Source organism: Tachysurus vachellii, chromosome 1 (assembly GCF_030014155.1).
Source record: "Tachysurus vachellii isolate PV-2020 chromosome 1, HZAU_Pvac_v1, whole genome shotgun sequence".
NCBI classification, from domain to species: Eukaryota; Metazoa; Chordata; class Actinopteri; order Siluriformes; family Bagridae; genus Tachysurus; species Tachysurus vachellii.
Window position 1 is genome coordinate 13,486,280 of NC_083460.1, and position 16,424 is coordinate 13,502,703.

The following is a 16,424-nucleotide window of genomic DNA, read 5'->3' on the forward strand; positions in this document are numbered from 1 at the left end:
CAAAGAGATGAAAAGCCAATCTATTTGCTAACAGCAGCATATAGGAAATTATGAGTGCGCAAACAAAGTGGAACCGCAAACAAATTCTTACATTTTTATTTTCTATTTCCAAAGAAACAAGTGTGGAAAAAAAACAGCTAAAACAGGAGTTGGATGTCTTCCACACCACACGCTGCTCCGGCTTGGGTGATGGAGTAGAAATCAAAGGCCTGACAGAGCGAGTCCTTCGGGAGCGTTAGTGTTACTTTGCCCTTGAGCTAGGCACTTAGCCGACAATCCCACAGCACACTCTCAGTAACAAATGCACAGTGCAGACGGCTTGTTGATAACAGCATTAGATCACGTCGCCGCATATGTTTTTTTTTTAATCTTTTCAATTTCTGAACAAATCTCCTTACAGTAAACTCTTCCTGCGTCTGCGTCTCACACGCGCCTCAGCATTTACAATGCAATTTGAAATCCGAGTGGATGTTTTAGAAGGACTGAATATTTTAACCAGGTATTCGTGTGTGTGTGTGTGTGTGTGTGTGTGTGTGTGTGTGTATTTATCATGTCCTCCTACACATATCCGGGAGAGATTTCTCGAAAAGATAAAGTCTGGTAAAAAATCTAATAAATTATTCACTATGTTTTTTTTAGTGATTAATAAATAATGAGACAGTTAAAGCTGTGTTTAAAATATGTGTTTAAAAATGACAACATTAAATATATCTGATGTGAGATAGATTATAGACAGGACTGTGCCTTGATTACACTTAAAATATATATATTAAAAAAAGAGTAGTGAGTGAGAGGCAACCTTAGTTGTACACAGGTATACTAAGTACACAGGCCATGCCTCCTTTACCTGGACTGAATGACACACCTTCTTCATTAAGACTGACACAGAGGCCACACCTCCTTCACTGAGACCGACACAGAAGCCACACCTCCTTTACCGAGACTGAGACCGAAGCCACACCTCCTTCACAGAGACTGACGCTGGGGCCACGCCTCCTTCACTGAGACTGACTCAGAAGCCACACCTCCTTCATTAAGACTGACACAGAGGCCACACTTCCTTCACTGAGACTGAATTAGAAGCCACACCTCCTTCACTGAGACTGACTCAGAAGCCACACCTCCTTCACTGAGATTGACTCAGAAGCCACACCTCCTTTACTGAGATTGACTCAGAAGCCACACCTCCTTCATTGAGACTGACACAGAGGCCAAACCTCCTTCACTGAGACTGACTCAGAAGCCACACCTCCTTCACTGAGCGTGACTCTGAAGCCACACCTCCTTTAGCGAGACTGACACAGAAGCCACACCTCCATCACTGAGACTGAATTAGAAGCCACACCTCCTTTACTGAGACTGACTCAGAAGTCACACCTCCTTCATTGAGACTGACACAGAGGCCACACCTCCTTCACTGAGGCTGACTCAGAAGCCACACCTCCTTCACTTCACACCTCCTTTACTGAGACTGACACAGAGGCCACACCTCCTTCACTGAGACTGATTCAGAAGCCACACCTCCTTCACTGAGAGTGACTCTGAAGCCACACCACCTACAGTGAGACTGACACACACCTCCTTCACAGAGACTGACACCAGGGCCACGCCTCCTTCATTGAGACTGACACAGAGGCCACACCTCCTTCACCGAGACATTCAGAAGCCACACCTCCTTCACTGAGAGTGACTCTGAAGCCACACCTCCTTCACTGAGACTGACACAGAAGCCACACCTCCTTTACTGAGACTGAGACCGAAGCCACACCTCCTTCACAGAGACTGACACCGGGGCCACGCCTCCTTTACTGAGACTGACTGAGAAGCCACACCTCCTTCACTGAGTGTGACTCTGAAGCCACACCTCCTTTACTGAGACTGACTCAGAAGTCACACCTCCTTCACTGAGACTGACTCAGAAGCCACACCTCCTTCACTGAGAGTGACTCTGAAGCCACACCTCCTTCACTGAGAGTGACTCTGAAGCCACACCACCTTCAGTGAGACTGACACAGAAGCCACACCTCCTTCACTGAGATCGACTCAGAAGCCACACCTCCTTCACTGAGACTGACACACACCTCCTTCACTGAGACTGACACACACCTCCTTCACTGAGAGTGACTCTGAAGCCACACCTCCTTCAGTGAGACTGACTCAGAAGCCACAACTCCTTCACAGAGACTGAAATACATATATTTAGCATTTTGCATCACATCTCCATTTGTTATGTAGTCTAAGTAATCGTCATTAAATTCAGTCCTGTCCTTTATTTTGCTATTACATTCACTGAATTATCACACAATGTTTTGTATTTAAAGATTATAATAAAGGTTTCTTATCTTATTATTTGAAGACAAAATATGTTAAGAGCTCTACAAGCTTCAAAGTAAATTACAGCTTGTGAGACCAAAAAACAAACAAACAATAGAAAGGAATTAATATTCCATCATGAACATTGTAATAATCTTATTCTGTTTCACAAGTGGTCACAGGTCTTTAAACAACAGATATCTCAGTTAACATCTGCTCTTTTATTATTAACATTAAAATAAAATAAAACCAAATCATTTATTCATGCAAAAGAGTCTTTATCTGATTAAATTTGCATTTTTAATAAAAAACGAAAAATCCACCTTAATCTCTGTTCTGTTGCTGCATGGGCTGTTTTGTTGGAATCATTTTTATTGTTTAATTAGAAAAAATACTAAAATCTGTTATTAAAAAGTTTCTATGTTGTTGTTATAGACTCCGAACAGGGACAGGAATTAATACGCTTTTATGAATTCACCTCATGGAAGATACATAAAAATGATTATTTGTGGTTCAGAACTAAAATAAATCAGTAATTAATATGTAATGAATCAGTAACTAATGGATCAGTTGTAGGATTTGAACTCTTCCCCTCCTGGTCATTAGCATAGATCTGTTTCTCTGCTTAGGTTACTTTCTTAGAAAATTAAATAATACAGTGGGGGTGGGGGTGGGGGGGGACCTCCAGACAGTCGGCTGCACTTTATCTGGAACACTTCCTGCTTTATATTGAAGATTCTCTCTGATTTTGGCGTCTAACCCGTAAAACAAGACTCCTGAGACGATTTGTGTGTGTTTTTTTTAATATGACACACTTTCACAACGTCTTCTTCAGTTTGAGGTCAGACGTGTTTTTAGTACACACAGTCTCGCCTCATGTCGCCTTGTCTCTAGCCTCGCCTCTCCTGTTTGTGAGGCCACTGAAGTGTGTGTGTGTCTCACGCAGTCTGTCTTTAGTCCCTGAAGGTGTGTTATGTGAAGGAGTGTGTGTGTGTGTGATTGTCTCATTTAAATGCTGCGTGACAGATTGAGCCCTGGCGCAAAATTAAGTGCCATCTGATTAGCTCTTAGTTGGAACAAGGAGGCGATTCGGACCTTCACCATAAATGCTCTCTCTCTCTCTCTCTCTCTCTGCATCAGTTTCTAAACGTCTAGATTTCAGCGCTTACAGTACATTTGTTGATTTTAACAGTAAATCTGTTCAAGTGGAGAGCCTTTTTCAGACCTCTTTCTTTCTCTCTCTCTCTCTCTCTCTCTCTCTCTCTCTTCTTTGTCTATCTCTAACCCTTTGGTCTGTCTGCATCTCCTTGTCTCTCTCTTTGAGTGTCTTTTTTTTCCCAGGACCTTCGCCCCTCTCTCTCTCTCTCTCTCTCTCTCTCTCTCCCTCTCAGTATCTGTTTATCTGTCTCTCTCTTTCTGCCTTGCTTCTCTCTCCCTTTCTTTGTCTGTCTCTTCCTCTGGGTTTCTCTCTCTCTCTCTCTCTCTCTCTCTCTCTCTCTCTCTCTCTCTCTCTCTCTCTTCTTTGTCTCTCTCTATATCATTGGTCTGTCTGCATCTCCTTGTCTCTCTCTTTGAGTGTCTTTTTTTCTCAGGACCTTCACCTCCGTCTCTCTCTCTCTCTCTCTCTCTCGCTCTCTCTCTCTCTCTGTATCTGTCTCTCTCTTTTTTGCCTTGCCTCTCTCTCTCCCTTTCTTTCTCTCTCTCTCTCTCTCTCTCTCTCTCTCTCTCTCTCTCTCTCTCTCTCTCTCTCTCATTATTGAATAAGTCTGTTATAATTGGAAAAAATGACACCCTGTATCTATTTAAACTCGATAAGCAGCATTATGGGAAGCAGCTCAGCGCAGCAGCTCATTTGACTCCATCACGTGATCTCAGTGGTGTGAGATTCATTTCCTGCAGGTCAGAACTCTGGGCTGGTGATACGACGCTTCTGTGTGGAAGAGGATACGATAAGGACGATGCAAAAAATCACAGGAAAGAGAGTTGATAGGAGGCATTAATGTGAGTTTCTCTTGACGAGATTTAAACCCTCTCTCAGGTGATGTTTAAGGAATAAAGCTCACATATCTGCACTTGCACCTGTACCTGAGAGAAGCAGGTGTGGACATATGACCTCCGCTGACCCTCATGTCACATACACACACGTCAATGTCAAACGCTGTCTAATCCGAGCTCAACCAGACTCCCACTGCACCTTGGATTGTAATCCAGAAACATCAGAAGAGTCATATAAACGTCATGATTTTTTTTTAACATTTGATTCTTTCAGATGATTTGTTTGTTTTCAGTCTGTTCAAATGACTCATATTTATTAGAAAATTTGTTTATTTTCATAAAATCCTTTCCAAAATCTATTCATTTATTTCTACCTGCTTTTTTAAACCATAATTCATGTGATTCCCGTGTAGTGATTTTCTCACATGGATCCTCTTTTTAAAATTCCATCACACATTGATTCATTTATGCTCACAAGTAATTTTTTTTTACAATTCTATTTATTTCCCTGTCAATTTTACACAATTCATTTATTTGTATTATGATTTTCTTTCACAAATAGCTGTTTATTTTAATTTATTATTATTATTTTTTTTTTTACATATTATTCACATGATTTCACAGGTTTACTGCGATTCCTGGGAACAAAAATAAAAAAAATGGCTCCCATGCTGTGAAAGAAAATACACATTTTTTTTATAAAGGTTATAACAGCAACAGCATGTAACAAAATTAGAAGTGAGTTCTACATTCACCTCATAAATCAGAAGGCTCGGGCTGAAACAGAACAAATGTCCTTGGTTTAATTATCACACCAGCTTCATTGTGGCGTACAAGCTTTTTATGAGCAAGAGAGAAATAAACAGATTAAAATGACCAGATTTGTTGCCTCGTATCAAATTAATAGTGTCCTGTTGTCTGGTCTACGCAAAGAAAAACCTAATTAATGACCCAATTTTCTGAATGAATGTCGAATACAGTGTGCTGTCAGAAAAAAACCCTGCAGTTAACAAAAACAGGAATTAATCTCTGAGTTTGTTTGCTCTGCTGTTCCAGAGCAAAAGACATTAGCAAGAAAACATTGAGATTTCAAGAGTCTCGTGCCAACGGAAATTTAACAGCACTCTGTCAGACGCTTAAAGTCAACACACGACTAACACGCTGAATTTTAATGAGATTTGGGGAAAAATAAGGGACATTAACTCCAAGTAAAAATATCCCCAGTGACGAAAAGGGCAGTTAACTTACAAAAAAAAACAGATGTTTGAGCTTTAACCAGATGTGCTTTATGTGGACAAACAACCATCTTCCCTGGCAGGGTTTGATACAGCGAACAGCATCGAACAGTTTTGAACCTTTACACTTCTGACTGCTCAGAGTCTAATCAAGATTATTACAACACACATAAATTAGTAAATTAACACCTTTTACTAATGAAAAAACTCTGTGTTATGGTGTTATAGTAAAGTAATAAATGATGGAATAGTGTGATGAAGCAGAGTTACTGCTAATACCCCAAAGCTCCTACAACAGGTTTTATTCCTCTTATACTACAGCAATTCTACAATGTTAATTGAAGAATGATGGCAAATTTTTTAACCAGTTAGATTGATAACTATAAAACACAGCACTCTGTGAAAAATCATCCTGTTAACTAAATGTTAAAATCTGAAAAACTGGACTGCATCAACACTTTTTAGGAGCAGATACTCAGCTGTTCCAGTAACTGCGTAAAGATCGTGTGTTAGATCGTGAAAGATCGAATGTTAGCTGTTCTTTCAGAGTAAGGTTTAAAGGCTCTAATGAGAACATGCAGTGAGGAGGAAATTTCCTGTGTGTGGGACCTTTTAAAAAAGTATAGTAAAATTCTACTTGTAAAACTCTTCAAGTATTTTTTTCTGCTTCTTTGTTTTGTCCACTAATAAGGGTGCACTGTTGATATCCCTGTTTTACCCCAATTAACCATCTAGATGTACAGGTCTTTCATGCTTTCAAAGACTAAAAGCAAGTAATTACTGGCGGGTATTTGGTGGCCCTGCTGTTTGGTAGACGTCAGTGGAATTTAGATGAAGCTTTTGTAGTTAAAAGTCTTTGATGGTCTGAGATCCATTCTTAGTTCCCCTAGACCCAGTGTGTAAGGTATAGGTGTCCTCCTACCCAGATGAGTTCCATCACCGCATCCCAGATTTCTTTACACTAGTTTGCTTTGGCAACCAGGACCCTAGTCAGTCAAACAGCTTGAGGTTTGTAATATTCACATTCTCCACTGCATATTGAGCTAGCATGCTAAGTAGCAGCTCTTACCTTGCCGACATATTGTGCTTCCGGTCCAATGTGCTCCTCCAAAACATAAAACTGATTCCACACCCAACCTCTCTTGGGTCGGTGATGGGGGTCCTTCCCTCCCTCAGGGAGTTTAGTCCGATTTTGTGAGTGTGCATTCAGGACAGAGCCCACAGAAAGTCTGGTTCTATTGTGTGCGTGTGTGTTTAATACTGGTCCCACAGAAAGTCTGGTTAGGTTGTGAGTGTGTGTGTTCAAGACTTGGCCTGCACGAAGTCTGGTTCTGTTGTGGGAGTGTGCATTTAAGCCCAGGCCTGCCGTAGATGTGCCGCAGAGGCTCCTCTGGAGCGCAAAGAGGCCCAGCAGCAGAGAGCTCAAACAGGCTCTCATGTTAAAGAGAGGCCTGGGGACAGAGATCAGGCCCAGCTGCCCAGCTCAGCCCACCATACATCCATCTTTATGCTCTAAACCCATCCTCGTGCTTTAAACCCAGACACCCACGGAAAGCTGACAAACCATATTCACATCCTGGAGAGACGGCTGGTGGCTGCGGAGGTCACAGCTCGTTGGAAAGAGGGATTCCTCGAAGGGATCACTACAGGCACACCATAAAACATCTGTGGGAAGACAGAGAGGATGAGTCAGGCAAGTGTGCTTTTGGCAAATTGAAACAGAGATAAATGGACAGTTCAGACGAATGATGGAATGATAGAGGGATGGAATGGTTGTCTGGTAAATCAGATTTTGATAGTGGTTCAGATTCTCACATCCTCATCTCAAATAATACAAGTAACATTATGAACATTAACATAATTACAAAGATGGACCAGGAAACAAGTTGATTAATAGGAATAAGTTGGTTAGATGATAGAACAGTGAGCAAGCCAGAAGAGGAAGAACATAGAGTGCTGAGGAGATGCAACAGAATAACAAGGTGAAGAAGACATTAAAGAACAAGATAATTAAGAAACATTTAAAAGAGAAGGAGGATTTTAAATTGAATTTGCTCATTCTTTGGGGAGGTTTGTTATAGTCTTGGGATTGGGAGTTGGGAAGGAGGGGTATGAGCTGTATAATAATGGATTGGGACTGCAAAGAGCAACACATCATACAGTAATGCGAGCTATTTTTATAATGCAAAATTGCCGTTAGCAACCCTTAATGGTTTTTGAGAATAATCTCAGAGACTACTCTATTTATTGGGCTTCAGTCTATTACAACAGAACTAAAAAACACTTCAAAGAGAAAGTCACGGCCATCGAAATACACCTCTAAATGATAGTGTCAGGAGGCGTCTGTGCTAGTTTTATTATATTTTAGTTGTGATGTTCAGTTGGCTAGACGTGATGTTTAGTAGTCGGAATCCTTTTAACCGAGACCCAAAATAATCTGCTGCTGGTTAGCCACCCAGTAAAAAACCTAATGCATTTTTGATGGAACAGCTGTTCTGCTATAATAGCAGGGATTGTATTTGGCAGGCCAAGGCTCCGCTGTACAGCATGGCAGTGGGGCGTGAATATTCAGCACTAATAGATATATAGTGCGCAACCTTATAAATTTGGGTGGAGCCGTAAATCCATAATGTACTTAATGCACATATAGAAAGTTCTGACTATTGTTTTACAGCTTATACAGTGACAGACCACACTAAAATGTGTGTGCAAGTTCTTATCCTACATATTGCCTATGACATGAATCTAAAGCAGGTCTTTGAGGAATGTCTAGAATTGGGTGCTACATAAATGTGAACGTTCCATACATTCAAACTTAATTTATTTAATGTCTGTTCCATGTGTATTTGTTATAACTGGACGCCATGGAAGATAAAATAATATCTTGAATAGCACACTACATATGGTTTAAAGACACCTATTTTCTATCCTAATCATTATGCTTATATAAGTGATTACAAATGAGTCTTGTAAGTCTTGACATTAACACACTACATGTGCAAAGGTTTATATAACCCTGACCATCACACCCATATGTGCTTAATCTCATTCCAGATTTATTCCCATTCTCTTTGCTGTTATAATCAGCTTCACTCTTTTCTTCAGAGAAGGCTTTCCAATAGATGTTGGATTGTGGTTGTGTGGATTTGTGTTCATTAATCTACAAGGGCATTAAAGGGATACTGATACAAAACACTGATTTTGGGATGCTGAGGTGACTCCAGTTCCAGTTCATCCCAAAGGTCTACAGGGGAATGTCTTAACTAGTGGTTAAGACGTTGGACTATTGATCAGAAGGTCGTGAGTTTGACTCACAGGTCCACCAAGCTGCCACTGCTGGGACCCTGAGCATAAATGTAAAAGCAGTGGTTCTTCCAATACAGCACTAAAATCCAAAACTTGTATTTATGGAGTTGCCTGGGAAAAATGTTTGGCCTCTTAGTTCCACTGTAGGGAAATTTGAATGCTACAGTGTACAAAGCCATTCACATAATTGTTGTGGGTGCACATTCGTTTGGCCATTGTCAGGACTCAGCCTGGACTCTGGCCATGTGCCTGTTGTTTATGTTCTCTGTCACATGTCTGCCCTGCCTTCGTCTGCTCCTCCCTGTCTGCACACCTGTCCCTCATGTGTCGATTGTTAGTAGTATTTAGTTAAGCCGCGTTGCCTGGTGCAGCTCGGAATCTACTGTTGTTTTGTCTTGTTGTTAGTTTGTGTTATGTTTCGTGTTTTTTGGTTATTAAACCCCGTTTGTGTTTGTCTATCCTGCATCTGGGTCCCTTTTATCCTGCGGCCGCGTTCATTACAGAAGATTCCGCCGCACTAAGACCCAGCAGGATAGCGCCAGCTTGGACCGGCTTTTTGTGGGAGTATTTATTTTCTTTTGGACTGTTTTGTTTTTTGGGATTTTTGTTTTGTGGGTGACATGGGTCCGCATTTTTTCCGGTGAAGGACGCCGCTCCACTTCCAGTATTCGGCGGGGGGCGTCGCCTCACTTCCTGGTTGCGGTCCATGTCACCTGCCCAATTTTTTGTTTTTTCTGTTTCTCTCGGTGTCCTGCTACATCGCCCCGCATCTGTCCGGTGGGGGACGTCGCTCCACTTCCTGGTTTTCCCGTGGAGGACGCCGCCCCACTTTCTGTCCACTGGGGGTGTGGCAGGCCAGTGTGTTTTTGCCCTAGGGGGATTTTTGTTTTATTTGTTTGTTTATTTTTTGTTTGTCCCATGGTGGAGGACTTTTCCCGCCCTCCCCCCCCCTGGTTTTCTGGACTCGTGTAGGGGGTTGTGCTCGGCCCTTCAGCTCGGCTGTGGACGTCGCTCGGCCCTCTCTGGCTACGCCGCCGAGTGCCTTGCTCCCCCCACCTGCCTCGCCGTGTGCCTTGCTCCCCCCACCTGCCTCGTCGTGTGCCTTGCTCCCCCCACCTGCCTCGCCGTGTGCCTTGCTCCCCCCACCCGCCTCGCCGTATTCCTTGCTCCCCCCACCCGGACCCCGTCGGGACTGTCAAGATGGGTTGGCATGTCGGGAGCCGCGCCTTGGGGGGAGGCTCTGTCAGGACTCAGCCTGGACTCTGGCCATGTGCCTCTTGTTTACGTTCTCTGTCACATGTCTGCCCTGCCTTCGTCTGCTCCTCCCTGTCTGCACACCTGTCCCTCATTTGTCTTGATTGTTAGTAGTATTTAGTTAAGCCGCTTTGCCTGGTGCAGCGCGGAATCTACTGTTGTTTTGTCTTGTTGTTAGTTTGTGTTATGTTTCGTGTATTTTGGTTATTAAACCCCGTTTGTGTTTGTCTATCCTGCATCTGGGTCCCTTTTATCCTGCGGCCGCGTTCATTACAGCCATATTGTGTATCATACCATAATATTGGAAACAGCTTTAAGGCACATGATATGTATGATGATATCTTTGAAAATCTAACTTTCTGAATATAGAGATCTGACTTTTTTGCAACATAAATATGTTGTTTACATGCCCTTAAGTTTTAAATAAAACAAATCATGAAAATAATCAATCATCAGAGCGATAATAGTGACTGGGCTTCTCCACACCACCCCGTTGTTGATTATTTTCCTATAGGAGCTTGACACATCATGAGTGATGAAACGTCTTCAAGGTCCAGTAGATATTTACCTTCATTTCCCAACAGTATACATTTCACATGACCTGAAGTTTCATCATACACAGAACTCTGGAAGTTTCCAGCATCATCATCTTCATTATCTTCACTCCATAAGCCCGTATCTATTGAAAACATCTTGCTTGAGCTACAGGATAGCAGCTTCCTTTCCCTCTCTAGTTATGTTTCAAGAGTTTATATTCAAAGAAATGTTGAGGCGAAATCCCAAGAGTTTTCCTTGATATGAGCGAAATTCTGCCCTGCGTATCACAAGCTGACAGCTGAACGTTCTCTGTGTTGTGACAAGGATCTAAGCACAACACGTGAAAGCAATTGTAATCTCTCCAGAATGGCAAGATGTCTGTTTTTCGGCAGTGTTTTTGTGAATAAGATCACCTGTCAAAAGACAAGCTCGCTAGATAAAAACCTTTTATCAAGAGGTCTTTCAGCCTACGCTATGATGAACATGAAGGGAACCTCAACTTTTATTCTTTCATTATTTGACATTCTTAGATACCGGAGACCAAGACTGAGAGGTCTTTATTCTTATGCTTCATATGGGAAACAATTTTACCTAAGAATTCAATAAACAGCAAATCCAAGCCTTTGACCAAGCCTTTCCTCTGTCAGAAACTAGGAACCTTCTACAAGGTTCTCACAGAACCAGCTGGAGTTGATGACCATAGATTTTTATGAAGCAGTGCAGTAAATCCTTAAAGAAAAATCTAGTAAAAAAGCACACTTGACTCATGCTAAAGGCTTGTTGAGAATTTCTATAGTTACCCCATAATATGTGGTTAAGACTCAACAACATATAATTATCCATCCAGCATACGGTCCAGAAGCATGTTTTGAGTGCTTGAATACCACAGGTACTGTATGTGCCAGTGGTATAACTAAACTACATTAAAAAAAAAACAACTGTTTTAAACTATAATAGGAATGTTTCTGAACATTGTATAGACAATGTCTATACACATAATTTACCTTAATGTATTATATTTAATTCTAATTATTTGCTATAAACATATTGGTGGAGTTTGCATGGTCTTCCCACGGTTCAGGGGCTTCATCTTCATGGGTACTCCAGTTTCCTTCCCCAGTCCAAAGACGTGCTATCTTAATTGTCCATAGTCTGTCAAACCCGTTGTTGTGAGTTTCTGCGATGAATTTTCACCCAGTTTCCTGTCTTGTGCCTTGAGTCCCATAGGATAGACTTCAGACTCCTGCAACCCTCTGTAGGATCAGCGCTACAAAAAATACATAAGATATCAGTCTTGTTATTATCTAACACAATTTGATCTAAATATAAAAGCAATAATGTTTGTTAGGGCTCTGCACAACCTTCCCCTAAAGAAAAGCCACCACATACTAAGAAACCTAACCAGTGAGAAACTACATATCTTGAGGACAATAATCAAAAGCCAGGAAATGTCAGGCACAAAAAGTTCAGCTCTCAGTTGCGCTAATCAGAGGCCGAGAGATGTATAGACATCATGCACTTAGCTGGCTTGATGACCCGTAAAATGAAGAACTCTAAAACACAAAGCAATAATCAGGCTACTAAGTACATTCTTCCCCATGTTCTGGTGAGTTTCAGAGGAATCAGTGAGGTGGTAATCAGCCATCGGCGTCAAAGCCTCTAAATGGCAAATCATTGCATTCTCATTTTCATTCATTGAGTATTTTCAGAAAACACCATTATCATAAAGAATTGCACTGAACAGCACTGAAGCCATCAGGACGAGCGGCTCAGAATGCCAAATCGCCGTTTATAGTCCATTCTGATTGGAGCATCGGGTCCTGCTTTGTGTCAGTTACATATTTACAGACACATATTTTTTAGACCATTCGTTTATAGCATTAAGGAGGTGAAGTATATCTCAAAATAATATCCGGGGTCTAAGATCACACTAAGTTCACACTATTTCCCAAATCTGAGTCATAAGGATAATTTTGATTCATTTATTAACTAATTCAGAGTACATAAAAAAGGCATCTAGGACTGAAAAATAGTGTTTATTTCGTCATCTATTTTTAATTTAGTCTTAGTCTTGTGCCAAATGTCCTTGTTAGTTTTAGTCATATTTAGTCATTCACATATCTTTTTTTGTTAGTCAAGTTTTAGTCGACTAAAAGTCTCGTCACTTTAGTCTAGTTTTAGTCAAAATAAAACTCAAGGTATCTTAGTCAAGTTTTAGTCGACTAAAAGTCTTTTAATTTTAGTCTAGTTTTAGTCAAAAAATTGTAGTGTTTTTTTAAAATAACACATTATTACTGACATTATTACTGATAAACATTTCAGTAAAAAAAGTGTTTCACATATGTTTCACTCGAACTTGACTGCACATTTTTTACTTTATCGATACTGCTTTTAATCGTAATGCAAAAGACCGGTCATCGAGACATAAGCTGTCATGTACAATAAAAGAGCCTGCGCAGTGACAGGAAATAAAATTTAACACAAAAAGCCTGCCTAGACCTAGGGTGGACTTGCGCTCCGGATTATTTTTTTTTTTGAGCGGCGTGTGGACGAATTCTTTCTACACACACACTAAACAGCGCGAAGCCGCGAACTCGTTGTGAATATTTTAAAGGCGTAACAGCTGATAAAAAAGCAGAGACAATTGTAGATGAAAATGAAGAGAGATTTTATCTTAGTTTTTATTTTATACAAAACATTTTGGCCTCGCCTTTTTTTCGTCAACAATAATGCATGTTAATTTAGTCTTAGTCAGCGTTTTTGGACAGTGGTGCAGTCTTGTCATTATCTCGTCTTAGTCATGAAAAAAAAGGTTGTTGATGAACATATTTCGTCTCGTCTCGTCTGACGAAATTAACACTAACTGAAAAATAGATTTTTTTGTGTATTTGTTTCACTGGTCCAAGTTTCCAGACCACGTTTTTCTAGTCCTATAGCAGTTCAGCAGTTTAGCAGTTCAGATCTAACCAAGAACTCTGTTACTCAAATCACCTGATCTGTTGATTCACTTCCTGCAGTCAAGTGAGTCAATTCGGGGTCAGCTAGAAGTGGTTCGAGGCCCTCTAACCTCGTTCTCAGAGCATAGAATGTTCTCATCTGAATGAACAACCACACTGAGCATGAGAACACAGCAGCCTTGAGTTCAAACAGCGTGCACGTGAAAGCGGCCTAATGAATACACCACTTAGAGCGTAGAGCTGAAGTGACCTTTAGAAACCTTAAATAACTTACATGAGCTAACTTGTACAGAACCTAAAAGATCAGCATCAGGAATTGTAAAAGATCTTATAATATTATAATATCACGATATTGTCATAGTGTCCAGCTCTACTTAATAATAATAGTCAGAATATCCAATTTAATAATGCTGTTTTTTCTTGCTTTATCCATTTCACAGGATAACTCATTCCTTTTTTGTCCTCTGTTTCCTCCACAAGCTTATTTTTGTGTTCAGTGTTGAATGTCACTGGAGTCTTCCCTCCGTAATGGTGTGTTTCCATAATCACTCATTGTTCCATCCAAGGACTTGTTTGTTGTTTCTCGTTACGATGTCTGCGTGTTGAGCACTCTCTCTCTCTATCTCTCTTTCTCGCTCTCTCTCCCTCAGTCTATATCTCGTGAGCTATCTGTAGATTTTGGTGGCTTTGAGGACAGACACAAGGACGCTACCCTTACAATTTTTTTTCTCAGCACCAGACGCTTTGTGCTGTGTCTGCTTCTGGCTTTACTCAATTCTGTGCTGCTGTCTATTTGGATATTTCACTGCTCCTGAAGTCTTTTAATGCATCATCTATCTGTGAGTGCAGGACAAACAGGACCTGTTGTTTTATAAACTGTAAATACAAATGCTAATCTTTACATATATTTAATATGTAAATACTTTAAACACTTTTTAATATTTTTGTGGGTTGAATTTTTGTTAACAAAATATATTAAGTGTTCAAATAAAAAAAAAGAGCCCTATTTGGATGGAATTATTTCCTTTGTAATTTTTCTTTTAAGAAAGTATAAAGAGAATGTTATTTCCTATGTTATGTTTATATTTATTATCATATTTCTTCATCAGCACATTCATCAGATTCTTCTTCTTCTTAGGACAGAGACACTGCTATTCAAGCATTTTATAAACGCTACTCAAGTGATATATCTGCTGAATGTGCTCCTACGTTTACTTCTTCATATCTCAAGCATCATTCATAGATGAATTGACCCATGGCATGGTGAGTAATATCAGAAGGGTTACATCACAGATTACACAAAACTTTTTCAGTGAGGTGAAGGGAGGACACGCTCTCAATTATCCTTCCTAAGTAATTTGTCTCGTGAAGTAAAGCAATATACATAATGCACATTTAGCTCTTGTGTTCAGTTTGACAGCCAGATCTCTGGCAGAACATGTCTCTGAAATCTCCAGCCCTCTCCAGAATGAACAATTTATGAGCTCCATCCCCGACAAGCCTTGATTTTTGATGCAACAGTCTGACCTGTGACATGAAAACAGCTGACAGGTTTGAAGGTTTAGCATGCGATGATTTAACAAAAATGGAGAGGAAATGATTAAACAGTTGGATATAGAAAAAAAAACTAAAAAGACCTTGAGAGCGTGCAAGGCGGAGACAATAAACAAAACAATTAAAAAAATAGGAAGATAAATAAGTTAACAAAAAAAGGGCATAGGGCACCTTAATAAGGGCACCTTAAAGTCTTCAAAAGTAATAAAGGATAACGTATAATAAAAAATATATATCAGATATAAACAAACCATCAAATGAGTGAAGTGCAGACTCTTACTTTTTACTTCCTGAAGTTTCAGCCATTTTTATAAGTACACAGTGATTGTGTTAAATTACTTATGTCAGTACATATATCTGAAATAACGTGTGTATCAAGATATTTTAAAATTGCAATTAAATGCTCTGGAAGCAGCTTATTTTATGCTGTCTGTAAAAGCTTTCTCATACACGGTTTAGATCGACCCAGTCACAGAGTCAGATTTCAACCTAAAAAATGTCAAAAATGTCAAATAAGATGTAAAAATGTAACTATAAACATTATTACAAAAGTAAAGTACAATGTGTTATTTTATAATAAATAAAAGTTCGAACTCTTGTGTCATGTTATAGGCGAATCATCAGCTTTAGTGTGCTAAGAGTTACTCCTGACTTCCACACTGTTTCAGTCATAAGATCCTCCCAGATATTATGCTTCTCTCTGAGCCTGAGTTTATATAATCGATGGATTTCTTAAGCGAAGCTGTCCTATCATTCTTTATCCGCGTCCCAGACTCAGACCGGTGAAGACAGCTGCCAGGGTGTAGATATTTCAGAGCTCGCAGTCGTGATATGCCAAACGAGACACATTGCTTAATTACGACTCTATCTTAGGGCAAGCATTTGGCAAATAGTCGGATACGCTTCAGCTGTTCATGACAACCAGATGTTTACTCTCACACATAAGCGAGTGGTGGTATTAAACTGTCTACGCTATAAAGAATTACACAATAACGCCATGTTTAAACTCTGTATAATACGCTGGAAGTGTTTTACAGGCAGATGGAAGTGAACTGTATCAGAGATCCTTGATGTATTTAATATAACTTACAGTATTATTAACTTCACCGTACAAACTAGCCACCGAAAGCAGGTACTAGCTTATGTTAGCAACTATAACCAAAGTGTGAGATGAGATCGGAGCTAGGGGCGGAGCTAGATCATACAGAGTTATAAACAATGTAGGAAAATCTTTAACATAGTGGAGTTAAGGTTCTACTTTATCCTTAGAACA

At 40.3% G+C, this 16,424-nt stretch overlaps 1 protein-coding gene across 3 annotated transcripts in view; it reads right to left on the reverse strand.

Annotated features, from left to right (window-relative positions):
• The window catches only part of LOC132847982 (cadherin-18-like), a 101,819-nt gene that overhangs the window by 35,318 nt on the left and 50,077 nt on the right, over positions 1-16,424 (reverse strand). For 2 of the 3 annotated variants that reach the window (XM_060873488.1, XM_060873496.1), the window contains exon 2: positions 6,613-7,208. In XM_060873488.1, the coding sequence (XP_060729471.1) occupies positions 6,613-6,981 (369 nt within the window). In that variant the 5' untranslated portion in view covers positions 6,982-7,208. Of the gene's footprint in view, positions 1-6,612; positions 7,209-11,644; positions 11,667-16,424 lie in introns of those variants that run through there. The other variant, XM_060873499.1, reaches the window with a different exon arrangement.